The 15,165-nt window shown below is 53.2% G+C and overlaps 1 protein-coding gene across 2 annotated transcripts in view; it reads left to right on the forward strand.

The window, feature by feature from the left end:
- The window catches only part of SRGAP3 (SLIT-ROBO Rho GTPase activating protein 3), a 68,760-nt gene extending 64,935 nt beyond the window's left edge, over window positions 1-3,825 (forward strand). For both annotated transcript variants that reach the window (XM_058031664.1, XM_058031665.1), the window contains exon 22: window positions 1,024-3,825. In XM_058031664.1, the coding sequence (XP_057887647.1) occupies window positions 1,024-1,440 (417 nt within the window). In that variant the 3' untranslated portion in view covers window positions 1,441-3,825. The remainder of the gene's footprint in view (window positions 1-1,023) is intronic.
- Window positions 3,826-15,165: the final 11,340 nt, after the last annotated feature.

The raw sequence follows: 15,165 nt of genomic DNA on the forward strand, positions 1-15,165 counted from the left end.
CACCCAGCTCTGTTGGGTTGTTCTTGGAAAAGATGATCACCCAGATGATGTTAATTTTCACCTTGAATCTTGTGGGGCTGCTGGGCTTGGGAGTCCTGAGACTTCTCTGGGAGAGTATTTTCACTCATCATCTTAGGAGCTTAATAGAATGAATTGGAGCTAACTTGATAGTTATTTCCCTTCAGCTGATCCTTTGAATGTTACCTGAGGCTCACAGAGCATTTTGTAGGTGTTATAAAATAAGGACTTGTCTACACCAGGACAACATTAACTAGAGTGACTTTTCAAACAATTGACTCTGGTGCCTTAAATTGCTTCTCCAATGGTCTTGCTGAGTGGCCTTAATTAAGTTAGGGTGAATTTAAGCAAAGGCAGACTAGGGCCTCTCCATTTGTACAGGAGGCCCCAGCACTGTTGCCATAGGCAGTAGCTAGTTCCCTGTGCATGGGCACTTCTGGTTGGACTGGGTTCACCTTCTGGGGGATCCCTGTGGACAGACTGTGGAGCCTGGAGGTGATGGGCACTGAGGGGCTGGAGCCAATGTCTCCTTGGCTGCCTCAGGCCTTGTTGCTGCCTCTCGTATATCCATGGCGAGCTGCTGTTGTGCCACTCACTCCCTGAACATCCCAGTGTCTGTCCCTGCCACGTGCCATTGTCCTGTGCGCATGGGGTAGCAGAGGCCCCATACATCCAGTGGAGGCTGCAGGGCCTCTCTTGTGAGGCAAAGCCAGCCTCAGAGCTGTGGGTGAGCTGTGTGGGCAGGCTGGTGTTCACCCATCCCTCCTGGTGCCCAGGTTTGATGCCCTTTGGAGCTGGTGACCAAGCTCCTGCTGACCTGGGGAACACAGGGCACTTTAGTGCAGCCAGTTTGGGCTTCACAACCTTCTCCCAAAGCTGCTGTTTTCCCTGGGAGCTCTCAGATCAGAGACCCCCTCTGCAGACACGCATGCCAGGATGGTGGGGTGGAGTGCAGGGGAGCAGGTGGTGCCGTGGCACAGCGCTGACATGGCTTTGGCGTTGCAGGACATTGAGAAGACGATGAGCACGGCGCTGAACGAGCTGCGGGAGCTGGAGAGGCAGAACACGGCCAAGCAGGCGCCCGACGTGGTGCTGGACACGCTGGAGCCCATGAAGAACCCGCCGCTGGGCGCCGCCAACTCGGAGCCGGCCAGCCCGCTGCACACCATCCTGATCCGGGACCCCGAGGCGGCCATGCGGCGCAGCAGCAGCTCCACCTCCGAGATGATGACCACCTTCAAGCCGGCGCTGTCGGCCCGGCTGGCCGGGGCGCAGCTGCGGCCGCCGCCCATGCGGCCGGTGCGGCCCGTGGTGCAGCACCGCTCCAGCAGCAGCAGCAGCTCGGGCGTGGGCAGCCCCGCCGTCACCCCCACCGAGAAGCTCTTCCCCAGCAGCTCGGCAGATAAATCGGGCACCATGTAGGGCGGGGGCTGCGGCGCCCGGACGCCGGGAGCGGGGCGAGCGGAGCCTCGCTGGGTGGGCAGGGGTCAGAGCCCTGCTGGGGAGCCTCTGTGGAAGGAAACACGTGTGGGGCCTGGGCCTGGTGCTGTACATACGTGTGTGTGTATGTACATAGGTGTGCACACACCCCATCCATGCAGAAACACTTCCCGAGCTTGCAGTCCTACAGCAGGAGGAGACGGCAGGTCTGAGTGTTGGCGCTGGAGAACACACTCGGTGTAGAAGTATATATTAAAAACAAAGTGTACAGAATTCAGTGACTTTTTAAAACAGTAGATTTACCTCAGAAACTGGCTCTGAAATGTCCTCTCTTGAGACAGTGGGTTGGTCTGGGTTTCCAAGGCTGTCTGTGTGCACCTGGAAGCCCACGCTGCAGCAGCTGTGCGTCAAGCAATACAAGGCCATCCTGGAGTTTATTTTCTGTACCTCTTGGCATTGAAGAAACAAAAAAAGGGATGGGAATGCAGTGGGGTCTGTTCACTGCTGGGCTGTGGAGAAGAGCTGGAAATCCATACATGACCATGTGTGACCAGCCAGCTGGAGTCTTTCCAGTCCTGAATCCTGAGATATCTTCATATGCCCGTGATGCCCTGGCAGCAGGGACAAGCAGGGTGTGTGCCATGGATGGGAATGGAGTGCAGTGAGTGTCATGAGTGGGACAGAGTGAGGTGTGTGCCATCACCCTCATGCAGGAGGAGGACGCTGTGCTGCACTGGGACTGTGGAATGCTGCTTCTCTGCAAGTTCTCAGAGTGAGCAAGGACTAGTGACCAAACCTGTGGTAAAGCATGGAGTAACTTACAGAGTTTGGAGATTCTTCATCTCCCTTTCCCCATGTGCTTTTTTCTTTTTTTTTTTTTGTATAACAAAACCCAACTCAGTGGTCTCTTGAGAGTCAGGCCTGAGCAGCAAGGAGGGGTCTCAGGTCAGAGTGGTTGTCCTGCATGAGAAGCATGAGCCGTGTTTCACCACATCAGATACAAAACTGGTCTGATGGGTGATACTTTGCACTTTCTGTACTGTACCATATAATACAACAGTTTGAGTTTATGCAAAAGAATCTACATTTTGTTTTACCCAGAGAAAAAATATGCAGAAGGCTGGGGAGTGCATGGTCCTGTGTGATAATCCAGACTCCTCTGTAAGCACTGAATCAGAGATGCTCCGTGCTTCTCCTGCAGCTTTTCCTTGTACAGATATCCATGCAATGCCCCATGGTTTGATTTGGCACTTCCCCATGGTCACATGCTTATGTCTCCTAACATTCATCCTTCCTCCCTGCTATCTCTGATCCTGCTGCTCTGTGCTGGGCAAGGGGCCTGCCAGCCCTCCTGACTCACCCAGCAGCCACTTACCCTGCCTGGGGCTTTGCTTTGTCCCCCCTTCATCTTCCTCATCTCTCCAGCACTGCTGCGGACCCCAGCTCTGCAGAAGCAGCCTGGCTTCCAGAAGGCAGTGGAGGCTCTGACCAGGGTGGCAGAACCCGTCAGTCCTGCCGTGGCTCGTGTCTCCTCGGCTGGGGAGCTCCCTCGTGTGCAAGACTGCCTGTACATCCACACCTGTACCTCTGTACCTGTGCTGTCGCAGCTGCACCCCATCTCTGCCCCTCCACAGCTGTGCACCGGGCACAGGCCCTGGGACCGGCTGGTGCCTGTCCCCTGCCCCTCGCACGTGTCCCCTCACGCCCCGCTCTGCCAGCCCTGTAAATATTGCTGTACTTGCTTAACTGCTCGAAGGTAACTGTTAACCTGTAAACTGTACAAAAATAGGCTAAAGTTAGATAAAGCCGATGCCACTCAACAAATCTTTGCACTTAGTAGGTAGCTCAATGTAAAAATAAACCCAGTAATAATACTAGTAATCCCGAAGGGAAGCGAAGCCGCCGGCACCCCTGGCAGAGCCCGTGGGGAGCAGCTCTGCCCACGTCCCTCCCTGTCACGCTGGCAGGGCAGACGGTGTGTGTGCGTGTCTGTGAACGTCCTTGGCGTTTGGTTCACGTTGGTGTTTATTTCTCCATCATGCCCCTTTCCTGGCACAGCCCTGGCACTGTCCGGCCTGGCACAGCGGCTGCAGATGTTCAGCCAGGCTGGGCTGGTCAGGGACCTGTGCTGGGGAGGGAGGGACCCATTTGGCACGAGTGCTGTGTATCCATTGCCAGTAATTATTACTTTTGTTTCCATTTAGTTCCTGGAGAACATTCACTTTGCCAGTTTTCTGTTTTTTGTATGCTTTCTGAGATGACTTGAGAGCAAACCCATCTTCATTAGGGGTTTTATTTCCTCCCTTACTTTTGACCATACGGTACAAATTCCAGTGTCTTTCTATTAAATTATTGCCTTTCATTTTCCTTTGTTTTGTTTTGTTGTGGGTTTTTAATACAATTGTTTTCTTATCTTTAAGTGCCTTTTTGAGCACCAAAACAAACGGTTGGAGTTCAGGCCTGGGGGCTGTGCACACATGGGTTCGTCTGGGCAGTTGTGTTGTGCTGGGGGTGATTGCTTTTAAAGTCCTTCCATTTTTCTGTTTGATGAAAAGGGAACCAAGACTTTTTGTTGGAGAATAAACTCCCCCTTTGTAATAAGGTATTCCAAGTGTAGTTTTAACTACTGTAAATTTAAGGGAAGAAATGTATTTTTCTGTAAGCAAACTTGGCACAAAATTGAACCACATACGTTGTAGGAGCATCATAACTGGAACTCGCTCATGGTTTGTGAGTGACTGACTCTGATCCTCGGTACCTCCCTGAGGGCACAGACTGTGTGTGGGCTTCAGAGTTCACAGAGCTTCACTGTGACAGCCCACGGCCGAGCTGCCGCCGGAGCCTGGGTGGCTGAGCTGTGCGAGGGCGGCTGCTCAGGGCAGCTGTGTCTGCTGTGCAGAGCGAGCTCTGGGCCCGGCTCCCGCGGCCCTGCCCCGTCCGGCCCAGCCCTGCTGGCCATGGCCCTGACATGAGGCTGAGGGGAGCATGGGGGCACTGCGGCCCTGCCATCCATCCCAGCCATGGCCATGGCCCTGCTGTGAGGGGAGTGTGGGGGCACTGTGGCTCTGCCATCCATCCCAGCCATGGCCATGGCCCTGACATGAGGCTGAGCGGAGTGTGGGGGCACTGCGGCCCTGCCATCCATCCCGGTCATGGCCATGGCCCTGACATAAGGCTGAGGGGAGCGTGGTGGCACTGTGGCCCTGCCCCATCCATCCTAGCCATGGCTGTGGCCATGTCGTGGGGCTGTGAGGGGAGCATGGTGGCACTGTGGCCCTGCCATCCATCCCAGTCATGGCCCTGACATGAGGCTGAGGGGAGTGTGGTGACACTGTGGCCCTGCCCCATCCATCCCAGCCATGTCTCCGCCATGAGGGGAGCGCAGTGGCCCCATGGCGCTGCCATGAGGGGAGTGCAGCAGCACCCCACCCTGCCCTGGACAGACCCTCACGCCTGAGCGCGGGCCCGGGGCGGCCATGACTGCACTTTGTTCCTTAGGCTGAAGTCCCTGGTAGGTGGTTTTTGTGTCCCAGGTGTGTTATTTAACTAGCAGTGTTGTGGTTCTCGCGGGGTGGCAGTAGATGTCCCGAGTCTGATTTGCTTTGCGTGGCTGGGCTGCGAGGTCTGTGGGACGGGGCTGGTTGTGCCGGGAGGCCGTGGGAAACGCTGGCTGCTGCCCGCCGTACCGGCCATCCTCCTCCTCCTCTTCCTCCTCTGGTGTTGTCTCTGTAACGTATGGTGAGATGCCGTCAGCTAGAGTGTCTGAGTGGGTCCTCGTGTGTGCTGGTGATGCCATGTAGATGAAGCCACTGGTTGGGTGTGGACTCATCCTGTTGAATAAACTGCTTAACTTTTCTCAAAAACGTTGTCTGTGGTTTCAGAAGATTTGCTGTCTCTTGCCTGTGCCTCCTCCCCACACCCTCCTCTGCCCCACAGCATCCTGCCCTGCCCTGGGCAGTACAGACACTGTCTCCTGCCCCTGCAGCCAGGCTCTGGGTGCTGTTTATGGGTGCTGAGGGGATAAAAACCATTCTAAACAAACAGCCCCAGAGCCCTTCGCACTCAGGCTGTGAAGAACTGTGCTGGACTCTTCAGGCTGGGTTATGTCTCTCTTCCCATTGTTTTTGTTTTTTTTCTTCGCTGCTGGGTCGTGGCTTCACTTCCCTCCTATCTTGGCGGCAATGGAGAGACAGAGACCGCCCCGATTCCGTCCATCATCCATCCCCGAGGTGGGGCAGCTGCAGACACAGCTGGTGATGCTCGAGCCGGGGTCTGCGTGGGCCACGGGCAGGGGGAGGGCTGGGCAAGCTGCAGGTGGGGCTCGACCTGCATCACCCCGCCCTTAATTACCCCTCCTTAAATACGTTAATGGGCTCAGCCTCAGGGCAGGTGAGTGCAGGGTGGGCTCCGGGCTGCCACGCCCGTCCTGGTCACCACGCTCTCCTCAGCACCGAGAGCAGCTGGCAGCGGTTCTGACGCGGCCCGGTACCCACCGCGGGAGCATCCTGGGCACCGCCCGGGGGAGAGCCCAGGGGTGGCTCCGGCAGGTCCCTGGGCAGCGGGTGCGTGTGAAGGAGCGGCGTTTGGCCAGGCCCTGGAGGGTGCCAGCTGTGCGCGACACCGTGCGGCCTCTGCGGGGTGTGCCAGGTGTGTGCCAGGTGTGTGCCAGGCGCGCTCGGTGCCCCGCTGGTGCCGCAGTGTCCGCCCACCGCCAGCAGGGGGCAGCAGCGCCCCGCGCCCGGCCGGGCCGAGCGACCCGCGCAGGGAGGGGGGACCGGACTTCTCATTTTTCCTTTTTCCCTTTTTCCTTTTCCTTCTTTTCCTTTTCCTTCTTTTCCTTTTCCTCCTTTTCGTTTTCCTCCGGGCAAAAGTGCTGCACGGGCCGCCACTAACTGATTGAACTGAAATTAATACCTGATTCTCTCCAGATGGTCCAGTTACCCAGGTGAGGTGTAAAAATCATTAACTCTGAGCGTGATCAATAAATTGAATGTAATTACTAATTTCTGTGGGCCGATTGCAGCATTTGCATTTGAATTACCTTTGCACACTCTGCCGCGTGTGCTCCAGTGAAAAACTGCCGGAATGCAGACGCAGACAGAGGGCTGCGCGGCGATGCTGCCCCAGGCAGCCCTGCTCTCTGCAGGTGAGGAGGAGCAGCAGAGCCCTTGCTGTCAGCGCTGGGAGTGCTGCCCAGGGGCTGCAGGGTGACAGTGCCTCGGGCCTGCCTCAGCAGCTCCTCAGGGAACCCCGGAACCCTCCGAGGTGATGGAAGGAGCCCTCAGCCTCCTCCAGCCATCTCTGCGGTAGCTGGCTGCCAAGGAATGGCCTGGGGATGACTTGCCTTTAGCTTGGATTGGTCCAGCAGCTCAGTATGGATGGATCCAGGAGCCACTCACTCTGTGCGCCCCACGGGGCACCTAAGGGCACTCTGGCACCACTCACACTCATAGCTAATGAATGAAAAAATGAAGTAGAAATGGAATGTAAAGGAAATGATGCAGAACTTAGTGATTAGTGCTTTGAACCTGGACTCAAAGTGAAACAAGTGCTCTCAGTCCTGCTGACTGAATCAAATAATCCAAATTGCTAATACATTTTAGTCATTTTTTTTCATGTGCAAAGACATTAAAGAGCTTTTAGTGAATGAGGTAAAGATTTTCCGTTGATGTTTAAAACTAAAACAGAGCTGTGTGCTGTGGGTGCCCAGAGCCTGCTGTGAGCTCGTGGCAGGGGCTGTGCATGGGTACCCTGGCTCTGGCCTGGCGGTGACATCTGTGCACAGCCATGGGAGCCAGCATGGAGCCCAGGGTGCAGAGAGGGGCATTCCTTCCCAGTGGGAGCCAGGGCCAGGTGGGATGGTCTGGGGCCACCCCAGCACCCCTGCTCAGAGGGATTTTGCAGCCCTGCTGCTGTTTCAGCTCAGATGTGGCTGCAGATCCCTTTGGGCAGCAGCTCCGACTTGCCTGGCGTTCCCTGCTCTTGTGAAGTTTGAGAGATGCTCTGTTACACTGGTGTTTGGAGGGTGGATATGAATTGCTAAGGCTGTAGATTTATGGCACTCTCATTGCTTGTGGCTGCACCATGCCCTAAATGCCGGGCCATTTAGGGCCCTTTTTCCTGCCTGATCCCCTCTGTGGCACCCTCGGGTCTGGGGCTGCCCAGCAGCTCAGACCCCAGCACGTGGCAGAGATTTTCCTGTGCTGTGTGCGTGGGTTTGGAGGCAATCCCTGCAGCATGTGTCTGATTTCCTGTGCAGAGGGGAAAACACTTGCCAGATGAGACTGATTCTTGAAACTGGCCAAGTGTTTTTCAGCTGTCAGCTCCCCTGGCCCTGCCCAGGGATAGCTCATCAGCTGTGGGAGGGACAGTGCTGGCACCAGCCAGCGCTGCTGTGGTTTGCTGCATTCTGAGCTTGCTTTCAATTTTAGTATTTTCCTTTGAATGTTTGGCTCCCTGCTCCGGCACAAGCCAATGCCCCCACGTCCCTGGAGTGGAGCCCTTCCCCTGGTAATTCAAAGTGCTGGTGTGGTGGGTGTCTGGAGTGTTCCTGGTGCCCCCAGCTGTGCCCAGCCCCTGCCCACCTCAGGCTGCAGCAGGACCTGCAGCAGGCAGGGCTCAGTGAGCCCTGGGGAGCCTGAGCTGTGTCCTGTGCCTGAGCTGGCTGCAGGCACGCAATGGAAACAGGAGTATTTACCCAACTTTTTATTTCCCCTTAATATACAGATACAGCCTCACTATAGAAACACTGGAAACCGGACTTCAGCAGGCCTGAGAGACTGCAGCGTTATCTATCTTCTGTAAATACTGTGGAGCACTTGGAAACCTTTTTATGATCCCAGCTCAGCTGGAAAACAGCACCACATTCCTGCTGCCCTTTGGGATCACTTCCCTTGCTTGGGGTGTGGGAGGCAGCAGCTGTTGAAACATCTTGGTTTAAGTGTTTCAGGAGATAAAAGTGTAATTTGCTGGATTTTAAATATCTCGTGCATCAGATCAGCACAAGCATTGCAGGTAAACCAGCCTTGCTCTGTTCCACAGAGATGCCTCTGTCCTCCCCAGGAATCTTCCAGAGACTTGGGCTTGGGGTCCTTGATGCTGCAAAGTCAGTGGTTTGTGTGTTGGAAATGGAGCTTCAGCTCTGGAGCAAGGCTTATCCCAGGCCTTTAAATCTAATGACAGCCTCCTGACAGCATCCAAAGGCCAGGCACCCTCTGGCAGCTCCTAATTCCACCCGAGGCTCATCTCTGGACATGCACACGTGTCCGGCTCTATCTAACCAAGATACATTTCTTAATTAGGATTTGCAGCTGCCTGGGGCACTGGGAGGTTGTGATGAGCAAGAGCTTGGCTGGGAGCTGGTGCAGCTCCTTTGGCTGCTGTCGCAGGGAGCTGGTGCAGTGAGGATGGGGCTGGGTGGGTTTCTGCAGCCTGGCCAGAGCCCTGTGCCCCTGGGCGAGTCCAGGAAAGGGCTGTGAGCAGGGCTGGTCACAGCCCAAACCCTGCCACCCGCTCAAAGCTAACGAGCTCATTTCCCTCCTGGATGGGTCTTGGCTGACAAGAAATAACTGCCCTTGGTTGCATTACCCCCCACCTGCTGCTGCTGAACACTGATGGAACTTGTGCAGGATTTCTGTCTCTAAACTCTTGCTGCATACATTTTTTTCACCCCCTTCAAGACAGCTTTTATAAAACTAATATATTTAGCAGTGAGTGGGCAAGTGCTGAAGCTGGCAGAGCTGTGCCATGGAGCAGGGCAGTGCTGAGCTTGTGAGGCTGTGGCAGTGGCTGAGGGTGAGCAGGCTCTCAAGAAGGCTCTAGGGTGAGATGCAGCTTTTTTCTTAAAAGAAAGAAAGAAAGAAGTTTGGCCTTATGTAATTCCAAACATCTGCTAGTGCATGACTAATGCCTTCCCTCCTCCCTGGTGTGGCAACTGAAGTCCATGGGAATGGTATAAATGATTGTTTCCTGTAAGAAGTTATAGATTGTTCATAGGGCTTTTGGGGACAAGCCTTGTGTGCAGCCACCCCTTCCCTTTTGCTGCTTGCTCATGGCTTTGGATCCAGCTGCTCCTGGCCCTGCTGCCACGAGCTGACAGCAAGGGCCAAGCACATTGTCCCAGCCCAGCTGGTGCCAGGCTGGATTCATTCCTGCCAAAGTCAGCTTGACTGGACAACTCCCTGTGTTCCAGTGAGGTTATGATGTACAGTGCTGACAGCTGAATGAGCTGGGTGCTGGGCCCTGTGGTGGCACTGCTGTGCCCTCCAGAGCAGGGCTGCTGGCACTGGGCTGCTGGAGCCTTCCCCAGGACAGGGCTGATGGCAGCAAGGGACAGAGGAGGGGCTGTGTCCCTTTGGGGTGTGAATGTCTGGCTGAGGGGAATGCAAGGAAATTTACAGACCCAACAGCCAAAGTGGCCCCCAGATTTACAGATCCAACAGCCAAAGTGGCCCTCGAATGTGGCTTTGTTCCCACAGAGCTCCCCCATTCCGGCAGTTTCTATTGATATGTCCTGAATTTTGGTGTCACTTCTCTGCCTGGATCTCAGTTCTGGCCGCTCTAGGTGTGTGTCTCTGGTCAGAGCAGGAGGAGCTGCTGGGTCCAGCAGAGGGGAGTGCTCCTGGCAGATGGATGGATGCAGGTGTCAAACTCTGCACCAGCCATGCTCTGGGGTTCTGCTTTCCATGGTCTGGGACATTAACTGCTGCCAGAATTACTAATGGCTGCTGCTTTTAGCCCGAGTGCTGCAGGCTGCTGCTCCAAGGCGGAGATCATGGAGTCAATTAAGTAATTACCTGGTGTTTCAGCTGCCAGCACTCGAGAGGTTTTGTTTTTCACCACTGGCATCAATCCCAACACCCATCTCACCCCAGATCATCAGCAGTGGTTTGTGCACTGCTGGAGCAGACTGCTGCGCCATGGACAGGCTGGATCTGCTTTTTCTGAATGTGTTCTGGTGACAAATGGTTCCTCCTCCTTCTGTTTAGTCTCATTCTGGCACATAAATCCAGGCATAAACAGGCTAAGCTCAGCAGAAGCTGAAATTGCCTCTTCATAGCTCTCTTGTTCTGAGTGTTTTGCCCTTGCTGGTTTGATGAGCAGCAGTTCAACAGTGGAATGCAGAGTGGGCTGAGCTGGAGGTGACACACAGCAGCCAGGAGTAGCCAGACTCTCCTGAGGCCCCATGGTCCAGGGAAATGCATGGGCAGGGGCTCCTGGGTCTGCTCAGCCCCTTGGTGGGAGTGCTAATGCACAGGGACAGGGCTGGAGGGAGGGATCCCTGCCCTCGGGCACCTCTGGGCACAAATGCATGACCCATGGCAAAGCACGGCAGCCTTGTCGGTGAGAGCTGTGCTCTTAATTAAATCAGAGTTGGGAAGTGCTGGGGGGGCCAGAGCCCTGTGAGGAGCTCTCGGGCCTCACTTGCACTTCCCAGTAATTCACAGGGAGGATAAATGAACCTTCACAGGAGCAGGGGCATGGCCGGGGAATGTCTTACCCTGGCAGAGAGGTGGAGTGGAGGGAGGTCTGCTACCCTTGCATTGCAAAGGCTGAGAACTGCTTCATGCTTAGGGTCAGGGGAAGGCAGCAATGAACACATAAAGACAGCAGCCAAACAACCTTTACAGTTCTAGCAAAGGAGTGAAGTCCCAACAATGGGCATTTTGCTGGCACAGCAGCAGACATATGGCACAAGGGACTGGCAGCAATTTGTATCCAAACTGCTCCCAAGTCCTTTTCCTAGTCCCAAGTCCCTTTCCTAGCTGAAAAACGCTATGTCTGTGCAGGAGAGCTGGAATTTCAACTAAGAAACACTTCTATTAATGTGTTGACTCTCTTGCCTTTGGATTTCACCTGATTTACCCACTTCTGTCTGCATGGGAATGCAAATTGTTGTTTCCTATTTGTCAGCCCCTGCCTGTGGCCTCCATTGCAGGTCTCAGGTGGGACACAGAGCACTGCAGTTACACACGGATTAACTGCCCAGGGAATCACTGAGAGAAGCTAGGCACTGGAAAGTAAAGTAATCTCCCACTGAGAACGAAGGGTCTTAGCCTTTCCAGGGGCTGACATGTTGCTTCTGGGCTCTTGCTGGTACTCGTTCTCAAAATGCTCAGCATCCTCATGTTTCTGCAAGCAGCTGAATTAATTTAATTCAGCTCTTTTTCTTTTTTTATTCTTTTTTCCCCTTTGGTTTATTTAGAATGGTTGGAAAAGGAATTGCACCCAAGCTCAGAAACAAACAGCCAAAGAGTGACTCTAAGGCCCAAAGCTGGCAGTGGAATATGCTGTTGGGAGACAGTCAAAGAGAATGGAAGGTATTACAGACCTATCACTGTGCTTATTATCAGTGTGGGAGTTTTTATACTGGAGCAGTTTGGAGCTAGTGAGATTACTCATGAGTTTTCTAACATTTACTGGATCAGCAGCAGTGTCCAAATGGGAGATATCTGCATGTGCAAAACAATGTCTCTGAAATGTCAAGTGTTGCTTGTTGCTGTTGGCAGAAGGCCCAGCCCAGCAAAGGCCAACTCACCCCTGGCCCATTCCCTGACTGCCTGTCCCAGGTCGGGGCTGTGCTGCTCACCTGCTGCCTCCTCTCCCCAGGTGCCTGTCCAGCAGCCACTGGCATTTCATCCTGCCCTCAGGTCAGGCCCAACTCAATCAGCATTGCTTTACTATGAAATGCCCAGAGGGATTTTATTCATCGTGTCCATCTTAAAGCACTCCAGGAGAAAGTTTAAATATTATTTCTGGCTCCTTTGGCTGCTAACTCTCACAGCATTTTCATGGAAGTTTCCACGCTGCTCTGTAAAACACTAACATGATTTTGGCTGACTTCTGTTGGCCTAAAATCATTGCAGTAGACTGAAAAAAAAAAAAAAAAAAAAAAAGGAAAAAGGATTTCATTTGTGCTTTCAAGTAATTTCTGTGTGAAATGACCAGATACTTGTGGAGCTGTGGCACAGCCAAAGCAGCAAAGGTTGTTTGAGGGGCCTGCCAGCACAACCCCTGCTAGGGTGATAAATTGCCTCAGCACGAGGGCTGGGAACGTTTTGGCCAGTGAAAGGCGGTTAGCATTTCCAGTGGCATGGAGGGCTGTGAGGGAGGCCCTCAGCATCTCTGGCTGCACACGAGGCTGCCAAGGGAATGGCAGGGGGCTGGTGGGACCACGGCTAACAGAGGCTTTAGCCAAAATCTAATGACAGGAAATGGAAACCAGCACCTCTGGAGCCACCTCTGCAGTCTGCTGTCTTTGAACATGGCAGTGCAAACAGCAGCAGGTCCTGCAGGGCTGGCCCACACCCCTCGAGGTGCTCTGGTACTCCAGGGCATCCTCTGCCTGCTCCAGCCCTGATTTGCCTGGGCTAAAGTTCATTTTCTTCCTGGGGGCTGGGATGGGGCTGAGTCTGGGATTTGTGCTGAACACAGTGATCATAGAGATGTTTTTGCCCTGCCTGAGCAGGGCTCACACAGAACCGAGGCCTTTCCTGCTCCTCATACCGCCACACTGGCACGAAAGCTGGGACTGCCTGGGAAGACAAACAGCCAGGAAAGGTGATCCCAGCTGCCCCAAGGGATGTTCCAGACCACAGGACATCATGCTCAGCCCAAAGGGGTCACTGGAGTTTGTCTTCCCAAGTTGTGACAGCTTGAGATGGAGCCCTGCTGCCCTGGAGGTGGCTGAATCCCTGACTGCCCATGGAAGGTAGTGAATGAATTCCTTTACTTTGCTGGTGTGTGTGGCTGTCGCTTCGCCTATTAAACTGTTTTTATCTCAACCCACAAGTTTTCTCATTTTTGCCCTTCTGATTCTATCACCAGTCCCAGTGGTGGGGGAGTGAGGGAGTGGCTGTGTGAGGCTTGGGCGCTGACTGGGGTTAAACCACGATGATGTGGGACCTTTTGTTCCAAAAGTCTCAACATCAGGCTAAATTTAGCCCTGGAGAAATCAATAAATGGTTGCCAACTTTAACACAAGAGTACAGCAAGGTCAATGTTAAATATTTCTGAACAATTTTACCCACGGTTTCAGGTTCTTCTCCTTTCCAGTTGGGAATGACATGATGAGAAACTTTCCACTGCTTTAAATATTAAGGAATCTCCGAGAATACTTAGAAACAATCAACTCAAAATGTTCTCTGTTTGGGGGTTTGATATTTTCTTTTTAAGTACAGTATGTTCTTCTGCTGATTTTTCAGCCAATCTGCATGCCGGTGTCCAGAGGCTTGTTTCTGTGGTGCATTTGTACATCTGTAATGAAAAATGTCCAGTGACACACAGACACATGAGGCAGACCGTGGTGGAGTGTTAGGTTTTAGTTTCAGGATCCATGTACTAAAGGCAGCTGAGGATGAGCTGATTGTTTGTTGGGGCATGGAGGAAAAAACATTTTTGCACGAGGCCCTGAGCACCACGGGGAACAAATGCTCTTTACATTATGAACTTGTGCACAACCAGATGGGAATTATATAAAACCCCTCTTAAATATTTTATCTCAACAACACAAGTGAAAATCAGTAGCTTTTGGAGATTTGCTCTGTGTCAGGCTGCTCCATCTCGTGCTAAGCTTTTCCATACATTTCTCTGCTAACAGAACAGGGCAACAAGTGTATGAAAATGCAATTGGGACCTCCTGGTATTTTAATTTAAATGAGTAATTCAGGAGCTCAGAAGGAGGAGATGTGTTCTGTGTATAATAACAAGTTGTAGCTGGGTCGTTCAGCAAGATAAAGGAGTTTATTCCTGCTCCAGGAAGCCCAGAGTGCCAGAGAGACAGCAGGAAGTGCTCTCCAGAGGAGGAGGGCTGTCCCCAGCCGGCAGGGCTCCCGGCTGTGCTTGGCCGAGCAGGGAGGGTTTGCTGTCCCCAGGCAGGGCTGAAGGAGCCTCCGGTGGCTCTGCCCTCCGGTGGGGCAGCCCCCAGCACTGCACCCCAACGGGAAATGCTCACACAGCCCGGGCTAAAGGGACCGTCCTGCCACGCACCTGAGCAGGTGGATGCTCTCCAGCTCCTGCAGCGTGCAGGATCCAGCTGAGAGCACAGATTTTTTTCCAGGGCTCTTTTATATGGTGCTATTACCGTGGAAATAGTTTAAACTGTGTTCTATTCAGCTGTGGTCTGTATGGATGGTGCTTGGCTGTAAATTCACTGCCCTTTGCTCTTCATCAGTCTACTTCAACAAAAAATAAATGCGTTGCTGCAGAAATGAACCCATGAACTCTCTGTGCCCATTCCTGGGTGAGTTCATTCCCATCCAACAAACTCCTGTCAGAATGTGTGAACCAAGATCTGTCCTGTGCATGAGGGAACGAAGAGAACAGAAAATTGTAGGAGTTTAATTAATTAGGTCACAGCTCACTGAGAAAGCAGAAATGGATTCTTTAAGGTGAAAAGAACAGGCACTTAAGTGGCAATGACACTATTCTGTAAAATCTAGCTCTTTTGGCAAGGGGCAGGCAGTAATCAGATCCATTCAAATATATAAATTCAGAGACTCACAGTGCCCAAGGCCAGCAGAGAGCATTGTGATGGTTTACTCTGACCTCCTCCATCGCGGGGGTCATGGAGTACCCTTTATAGAGATATATATCAGTGTTACTGAGTGAGTGCCAGTTGAAGGAGTGGGGCTTGATTCAAAAATCAGACTAGCTCAGATAGGAGGAGGAACATAGAAATTGCACTGCTACAAAAAACCTCATAGGAAA

This window comes from Melospiza georgiana, chromosome 11, assembly GCF_028018845.1.
Source record: "Melospiza georgiana isolate bMelGeo1 chromosome 11, bMelGeo1.pri, whole genome shotgun sequence".
Taxonomy (NCBI): Eukaryota; Metazoa; Chordata; class Aves; order Passeriformes; family Passerellidae; genus Melospiza; species Melospiza georgiana.